At 42.8% G+C, this 9,138-nt stretch overlaps 1 protein-coding gene across 1 annotated transcript; it reads right to left on the minus strand.

Annotated features, from left to right (window-relative positions):
* Positions 1–336: 336 nt before the first annotated feature.
* LOC118413779 lies at positions 337–8,182 on the minus strand. The gene is made up of 8 exons (XM_035817311.1): positions 8,041–8,182; positions 7,707–7,955; positions 6,960–7,120; positions 6,403–6,570; positions 5,720–5,803; positions 4,882–4,983; positions 2,393–2,465; positions 337–1,481 (listed from the first exon to the last, which is right to left on the minus strand). The coding sequence occupies exons 1-8, from the start codon at positions 8,180–8,182 to the stop codon at positions 622–624; spliced, it is 1,839 nt and encodes a 612-aa protein (XP_035673204.1). The 3' UTR covers positions 337–621.
* Between the last annotated feature and the right edge of the window lie 956 nt (positions 8,183–9,138).

The following is a 9,138-nucleotide window of genomic DNA, read 5'->3' on the forward strand; positions in this document are numbered from 1 at the left end:
ACCTCGAGCACATTAAAGGGAAGGGCCAACATTCCCACCCTGTAAAAATTACCCTGCTAACAGGACTTCTGCTTGCAGCTTTCACTGTTTCGGCTGCATTTCGCATCGATGGTATTTTTTTTCTTTTTGGTTACACCTCAGGGTGTAGTCTGCAATAAATTCTAAGATCTGTACAGGATCCATTGTTTTTTACTATTTGATCTTTCCAACACTGCAGTCTTAACCAAAAATGGGATAAATAACCAACTTATTGTAACCATGAGCATAACGTTCAGTGTAGCTGCTACAAGGATCCATCGTCTTTTCCTATTTGATCTTTCCAACACTGCAGCCTTAACCAAAATTGTCCTTCCCCGGATTTGAGATAAATAACCAACTTACTGTAACCAGGAGCATAACGTTCGGTGTAGCTGCTATAAGGATCCATCGTCTTTTACTATTTGATCTTTCCAACACATGGGAGGTCTTTCCCTACGTCTTGAGTTTTAAAAAAAAGTGAACTCATACGAGATCTCAGTACCAACTAATCACATGCCTAATATCCAGAAAATCCGGCGTGGCACACGCCAAAACAAACAACAAACCAGGAAAAATATAAACAATTGCAAAAACCTGATATCATTACAGAAATAGAGTATGGGGTGGGAAGATGGTGACCGTGTTGTCATATATGTTTGTCACCACCAAAAGTCCACGTGGCCCTATAGCAATACCCGTGGGTGTTAGTATTGTGACCAAGGTGCGAACAAAATCACCCTGGCTGGTAAACATGTCCACACGGCCGTTTCCTCGGTTTGCCACTATGACGTGACCAAAGGAATCCACAAGAACACCCGCAGGATTCCTCAAACCAACCGTACCCACATGGGGTTTTCCATCGTCAAATTTAAACAAAGGAACCCCAGAGTGATCGTAAACCTGGACAAAATCTTCCTCGCTAACGTAGATATGATCCTTGTCTGATGCCACAAATGATCTGGAGTCTCCCTGCGCTTTTCTGAACTTATGATTGAGCAAGCCGTCCGGTCTGTAAATTAGAATTTCGTCAGTGAAAGCCAGGATTATTGTATTTCTATGAACGTTCACGGCAATGCCAGGAGTCGATGAACCGTAATCCTCTATTTTGAAATTAGTCATTGGCATGCCGTCACCACGGTTGTATTGTACCACGCCAACTGCATGTGTATGAAGATCATAAATAATACACCCTACAATCCACAGACTTGCCTTTCCGTCCATAGCAATGTCTCGAGGGTACATTTTCTTTGCATTGTCATTGGGAACTACCGTGCGAAAGGACCGGAGATGGAACCCGTCTACATTGAAGACTTGGACTCGATAATTATCTGAATCTGTCACGAATATCTCGTTGTCGGCAGACACAACGACACCCGAAGACTTCTCAAACCGTCCTGGTCCTGACCCCTTTCCGCCAAAAGCGATCTTGTCCGAGTCCACGTAAATATGTCCGCTGTAGCTTTCTGCAACAAGAAAGAGAAGACAGCATGCCTGCTTGAAATACTTTGACTTTTTTTGTAAATATTTTAATGCCATAGCACTAGCCATTGTATATGTGTTATAAATTATATAAAGTGATCCTCCAATTTCCTTCTTCCCCTAATAAATCCCAGCTATTTGGCAGGGATCATTCGTAGGGAAGACTTTCTAGCTGGCCATGGACTATAAGTACCCCTCTACTTTCCGGAAGGGCATATCTTGTAGTGCTGCAGTACCTGACACAACAGGTAGGATAGAAAACATCGTTTTTTTTGGGGGGGGGGGTTGTCTCAATAAATGCCTGTTAACATATACAAACATTGTTTCAAATCCATGAAAATGATCTTGTATTATGGGATCAACACTAACAAACACAAACAAAAACAGTACCACAGTCGGAAGTGACCCTACTTCCCAGACGTTATGATTGCAAAAAAGTGCCAAATGGTTATAAGATTCACCACCAACAAAGCAAAACATGTTCTATCATCGAATGATTCATCACAATCAGATTCCACTCGAAAATGCATGTCTATGCATTGGCTTTTGCATGCAAGTTCCACTAGATTCCGATATGATTAACAAAGAATGTACCTGCAGTCCAACTGGAGTCATCTCAACAATTAAGCAACTGCTTTGAATTGGTTGGTAACTTTCAGAACCCGGTTTCGTCGTAGGACATCTCGGTTGGGTCTGCACCCGACTTTCAGAAGGAAAGCACGTAAAATAGGGGTCCCATTTTCAAAAAAAGCCTCAAGCATATTGACAGGTAAGGGCTAGCACCCCCCCCCCCCCTGAAAGAATACACCCTGCTACAGAAACAATAAGAAAACTTGCTGTCCTGTGTGCCACTAGGCACTTTATACAAAGCTACTTGTTGGTCAAATATATTTACCTTTCGTGGTTGAGAAGATTTGCTTGTCCTTCTTGCTCGATTCCGTCTCATCCATCTTAGTGGTACGAGGAAACTGCACAACAGACAATATGAAACTACAACTTGATTTCAAAACATTTTACCCCTTTAATTAGGAACTGCAAAGGGCCTAACATACATTCGCATAACTCCACCAGGTGCCATTATACCGCCACCTCAAAAAACGTTGTCATAGACGACTTCTCAAGATTGTCTTCAACACCAAAATATCCGAAAAAAGATATCTAACATTCGGTGCTCAAGACAATCATGGGAAGACCTCTATACTAAGGTTTTTTCACGTGGCGGTATAATTGCACCTGGTGGAATTATGATAGTCTTTAAATTAAATATATAGGCAAAAGAGTTGTTATTTTACAATTCAAATTTTGAACTTTTTATAAACATGAACTTGCTTATTATATATTGAGAGCTTATGAAATGTCTTCTTCTTTCTTTTTTAAATTTACCCATTAATTATGTCGATGAAAGATGGAAATACAGGATAATGATATACACCAAATAACAGTTGCCCAAGTAACTAGCCATGAACATGAAACGTTAAGCAGCTCCAGGTAGCACCCACTACCTGTCGTATGTGACACTCAGTCTGGCTCTACACATAAGATAGAATGGTGTCGCTGAATAGAGGTAACTCTGAGGAAATATTGTATCGGATAAAACGTCACATAAATTAGTTTGCATAATTGAAATCCTGAAAACACATGAAACACATCTTTAACCCTATTCAGACCGGGGGGGGGGGGGCTTTTGAGGCCTGCGCCAACTTTGATGTCCTAACGCCAGAACGCCAGAACGAGCTGTTACATTTTTGGAGCAAAACGTGAAGTTTTCTGAGAATACCCCTTTTTCATGGGTCCGGCCAATACAATCAAATTGATGACGTCATAATTACGTCATATTACGTCAACGTAACGTCAAACGTCTCATACCTGCCGGATTTTTTGTCTATATCATTTCTTAAAAATCTGGGGGCCACACGACACGTCGTTCAAAAGTTAGAGGACTTAGAAGTGGGGGGCCTCAAAAGCCCCCCCCCCCCCGTACAGGGATGACCAAAAAAGCCCGGTCTGAATATGGTTATGAATAACAAACGCATCTTCATGGTTATTTTACACTTGAAACCTCCCAACTGGGTCCGTTTGAGTTTTGGAGTGCCATTTGAATGCCCTGCCCCTGTAAACGTAACTGCTAGACTGCTACAAGAAGTTAAAACGCAAAAGATGTTATGTTCAGTGTTGTTTTCCATCGAGTGAATGGCTGAAACCTAACATGTTGGCAACGATTAAAGATTTTATAGAATCACTAAATACCGCCTAGCCTTTTAACTTAACTTAAGTCTCAGGCAATTTCTCTTAAGACGCAACATATTAAATTCATAATAATTATGTCTTTGTAATATTACAAATAAGCTGTGAAAAACAACATGATGAATCAGGATGACACATAACAACCGCACAGCTAAGCAAGAAACTTGTCATGTTTTATATCTCTAATAAACCTCAAGACAAAACCCACTTTAAGGTAGTTTGTAGTTTTTGTGAAATATTAGTGCCAATCATATTGTATCGTAATTGCTCTTATTACTAGTACTAAAAATCACATTTCTAAGCAGCATATAAACCTTTGTATTCAACATTACCAAGGGGAAAAACTTATACATTGGACCATGGAGTAGTTTTAGAGCCCATGTTCTAGTTTAGTAGGCAAAGTCCGGTTGCTATACGAGGGGCATTCAAAAAGTAATGTCCCTGACCCACTTCCAGTTGTTTGATCTAGATGAAATTTTGCATGTGTAATGAGTCATCTCTCTATGGGTTATGTTGCAAAAAACAGCTCTGAACTAATTGTGGTTACTGATTTACTGGTGTTTGAACTGAGTCAGGTGTGAAATAGACCAGGTGTGAAATGGAGCAAGTTGAGTGTCGCGCAGTGATCCGGTTTTTGTATTTGAAAGGACGCACACCAAAGGGGACTTTTGATGAAATGAAAAAAACTTATGGTGATGATGCCCCATCATGTGACCTTGTAAAACGCTGGCATCCTGAATTCAAACAAGGTCGGAAGTCTGTGGAAACAGCTCCCAGACCTGGTCGTCCCTCTTCTGCCATTGCTGAGGCATCTGTCGGAGGACCAACCTGGGGTGTCCTACAAGAACGGTGTCCAGAGCTACATCAAATGATGGGAGAAATGTAAAACTCTGGGTGGTTCCCATGAAGAGAAAGACTAATAACTGTGCCAAGTTTCATTAATCTCCTGCTATGGGAAATGGGTCAGGGACATTACTTATTGAATGCCTCTCGTATGCACAAAATCACCACTAACAATGTACCTGTATGTTTGTAGTACTATTAGCGCGAAAGGCCATGTATGTACAGTAAATTGTTATTGGTTGTCATTTAAACTGCATGGTCTTTGTATCGTGTCTTCATAAAGACTGTAGGACTTACCATGGTGCTAGTTGGGATCACTTCTGAAAGTGCAGTTGTCGTACCGTCATGATCCGTTGTCTGTGCACCTGGACTAGATGTCGTGCTGGTAACCTTCAGATGCTGAGGCGGCAAAAGAGGACGAATCATGGAGCAATAGCCTGAATAACCTATCCATTGTACCATGGAGGTACCCCCGGCCTACGGTAGGTACAATAGCCTAAACAGGAGCCCAGCCCCTGGCGGGGATCCATTCACAAGGATCATTCTGTAAATAGTACAGGAAAAAAAAGAATTCTCGACCTAATGGATGTTTCAGTATCTTTATTTGATAATTCCAAATTCTGCAGGAGTTTAGTCACAGGGGGTCAACCTTGATGACAACGTAATGTGTATGGATAACTAGAGACGCAGTAAAAATAGTAGTTAAATATTTTTCAGATACCATTTCTGTATCTAACGATGACCTTTATCAGCATTTCCAAATGCAAGACATAGTCAAGAAGTGTCTTTCATTCACTGTCAAAACACACAAGTGTTCCCTTTTCATTTCATCATGGCGTCGAATAGCCGAGTGGATAGGTGAGCAGACACAAGATTGACAGTTCAAGGGTTGGATCCCTGACTAGTCACTTTAAACGAATTTATTTTCTCGGGTGGGTAGCTGACTTCGGTTGGGAAGGTAAACGGTGGTAGAAGAAAAGGAGTAGACTCCACTTTACAATACCGTGTCCTAGACACCGAAGACAAAAACAACCAATGTGCACTGCCCGTATGGTTTCAAGTAGGGTTTGAATCTTTTAAACTTTGCATTCAAAGTGCTGCAAATGTAAGAAATGAAACGTAACGTTTGACTTACGTCGGTTGGTGCATCTGTAGCTGAAGCGTCAGTTGAGGTCTTCTCTGACAATGTGGTCGTAATCTTCTGATCGAGACCCTGATCCTGTCCAAGTAAAAGATAAAATTAGATCGCTTTAACCGTGTTTTTTAATCAATCTTATCTCAGAGAACGTTCCTTACTTCCAGGTAAGGAATACACGTTCGTGGTTATTTCTTGTGTGTTGATGAAACTCACTTTGTCTGTGTTTTTTTTTGCGCTTGAGCATTAGGTTCTTGCTGTATGTAGAGTGCAGATCACTTTGTATATTGACATGAAAATTAATCCAAGTTGGCCGAATCAGTGCGATTACAAATACATTATGGCAAAATGAACTGTTCCTCAATTGAAAAAAAAACAACAACTACAAACTGGCTTAATATTGTTTTTCTAGCTGTCTAGCTTAACTGTTATGAAAACGCGACTTTTAATGTATTAGACAACATCAACAGGTCAAATGATCCTTTCAACCGGGACGAAGGGCGATATAGACTTCAGACAACCTTTGACCCATTGCCGACGTCACACGTACCGAACGCCACGTGTCCACAGCGATTGGGTCGGACAGCTACAGAAGACAGGGAATCAGTAAGTCGAAAATTCCGGTCAACACCATTTCTACTTGGAGAATAAAGTTTTTTCTTAAAAATTACACTTTCGCTTACTTCAATCATTCTTGTGGTCGACAGAAATGGTGATGAGATTGTTGACGTCATTGATGAAGGAACGAAGCCCTTGTCCAGAAGCTGCACTGGAGTTGCAGACAACTTAGTACATGTTGAGTGATTTGCCACTTTCCATGCGAATGAAACGGTCGTCACAGATCTAGGGGGCTAGGAGAGAGAGAGAAGGAGAGAGAGAAAATATAAACAAAGGTTCCTAAAAACAGCCTTATTAGGTCAACTTTTTTAACCGCCACTGTTCACACTACTAGAAGTTTGATAGCCAGCACCTCTAAGCCATGAGAATATGAAACATTGTGATTGTGTTGATTAATGCATATGTGCTAACATGGGCCGACTATTCATAGACTGAAAACTATCAGATACCAAATTGTTAAAGATGGCTGGCATGGTTTCACTTCACACATTGTGTAGTTTCAAATTGGTACTTTTTATATCATTCTTTTCGTTCCCAAACGCCTTCCGGCCGGTTTGGAAATTTGACGTAGGCCTAACACAGGCTAGCTAAATACATGTGACATGCGATGAAGGTGACTAACCAAATAGAGGCCTTCTTCCTTGTTGTCGGTGACATACAGGATGATTGCTGTTGATACCCAACAAGAGGATGCTACACCGATGAAAATGATAACAGCGCGGAAGACGCGCTGGCGGGTAGTCTTCTTGCAGCGGCCACAAATGTCTTCCTCATCGGTGTTATCTGTTAGTAGACAATACTCTACGTTTGTTCATGCAATTTCTTTCTGTTGACATACGTATTTCTAGTTCTTAAGTCAATTCCCCAAATATTTGTCTATTTTTTTCTTGTATTGTCTTTGTCTTTGTCTGTAGCTGTAGGAACTCGAGGGCAAGACGGTCAGGAGATCAGCTATAGTGAGGGTACCTCAGGTGAAGAAATAAACGGCGTGAAATCCTCCCTACACACGAAAATGCATTTGGACTTTTCGTATAAACTACGGATCCACCTGTTAACTGTATCCACTTAGAAAACGACAGAAAAAAATAGCGTACTAGGTATTTGTCAGGGTTCGAGGCCATTTCGTGCAGTGGAAGATAAACATTTAGTACAAGACAAATCATTGGTATTCATACATAGTCAGACAACATTGTACAACACAAACTGTTAATAAGTATGTGCATGGCCTTAGCTGACTTGTAAAAAATGCAGATTCCAAAGCTTTTTCAAGATTGCAAAAGTTTGATGTCATAGGAGAGGTCATAGTAGAAGTACTACAGTTGCTTTCTTGATCATTACTAGAAGTCAAGGAACAAAAGAATTTTACTACCTCCGTTGTCTGCTTGTTGTGTGTCACCGGTGCTGTACATTGGGTTGGCACCAAGATCGACGATATCGCCGGATAAAGGTACGGGCACAGTGGCACCTGCCGCCGTATTAGTTGACTGTCCAGCACGTTTCTGTTCGTTGTTGATTCTGACGTCATCTTCGTCGATGTCGTGGTACACGTGACTGTCTGTGATGTCATCAGGACAGTCGCTTCTGAGAGTCTCTTCATTGTCGTAACCCGACAACGGGCCTGCATCATAAAACAGAAAATATTTTAGTATGGACAGGTAGAAAGGTGGTATTGTGTTTAGGGTTGTTGACAGGGTTTGAGTCGCTAGGTGTCGCTCGGTGAAGGACGCGGAATTTAAGCTTCCCTGTTTTTAGTCCTTCCACCAGTTCTTTTTGTGCTCTTATGAGCCTATTTGGCTTCCTCAGTTGTACGAAGTCGTGCTTCTTCTGTATGTGTACCCTGCACATCCAAGTCGCTCACGATTGTCGTCGTTGGAACTATTTCTGCCGGTCAGATTTCTGAGGGCGCCCCCCTCCCTCTCAGTTATGCCTAACTGTGAAGTGTGCAAAACCGGCGGCGCTAGCCTAGGGCCGGGAGACGTCTTACTCTGCCCCAGATGCGCCTCAGGCAGCAGATCGCCGAGATGTGCCTCAGGAAGCAGATCACCGAGGTGCAGTGACGCTACCTGTGACCGCTCTAGCGTGTATGTCAATGATCTGCTATGTTATGTGGTAAACAAGATGGACGCCACTCCAAACGACCTCATCGTCAAAATCTGCTGTGAGACTTACACCGAGGAGGAAATTGAGATTAGCAAAAAGCTGGTATACGGTCTTTGTAACCCATCAGACCGATACAAGAAGCGACGCGGTGCCGATAGGTGTTCGTCCAACATGCTGGATATCCTCGAGGTTCTGCATTCAACCCCGCCGACTGAGGTGCCGATGTTTGCCTCGGTAAAGCTTCATCTCCCAGCTGTTGATCTGACCAACCTTGACGTGTCCCTGTGTCTGCAGGAAGTCAGGATGGTTAGACAAGAGATGGCTGTTATACTGGAGGCCTCGCAGGACAACTTCAGGCTCAGATCGGAATATACTAAGACCATGGCGGACAACGCACGGAAGCTTACAAACCTCGAATCTGAGCTTGCCGGTCTTAGGTTGGAAATGCAGCAACTTCGCGAAAACTCCAGTTCTCGCAGTGGCGTAGGTAACGTGGTGCCTGGTTCCGAGTCGGAGGTGCAGCATCCTCGCAAAAACTCCAGTTCCCGCTGGGGCGACGGTCGCGTGGTGCCTGGTACCGAGTCGTACGCATCGGTGGTGGGTCAGGGGAAAGGGGCCTGTCCCCCTCCGCGTCCCCAACTGAGACCACAATCGCCAGCCCGGAGAGCCGTGTTGTCTTCAGCTCCCAGACGGAGCTCTCT

This window comes from Branchiostoma floridae, chromosome 4 (assembly GCF_000003815.2).
Source record: "Branchiostoma floridae strain S238N-H82 chromosome 4, Bfl_VNyyK, whole genome shotgun sequence".
NCBI classification, from domain to species: domain Eukaryota; kingdom Metazoa; phylum Chordata; class Leptocardii; order Amphioxiformes; family Branchiostomatidae; genus Branchiostoma; species Branchiostoma floridae.

Bases quoted from the DNA above. Each gene is read 5' to 3' on its own strand.
- LOC118413779 (XM_035817311.1), bottom strand. From the start codon at position 8,182: ATGTGCAGGGTACACATACAGAAGAAGCACGACTTCGTACAACTGAGG. The intron at 7,121-7,706 runs GTAGTAAAATTC...GTCTACTAACAG, and splicing joins ACAACAAGCAGACAACGGAG to ATAACACCGATGAGGAAGAC. The intron at 5,804-6,402 runs GTAAGCGAAAGT...TTACTTGGACAG, and splicing joins CGACCACAAGAATGATTGAA to GATCAGGGTCTCGATCAGAA.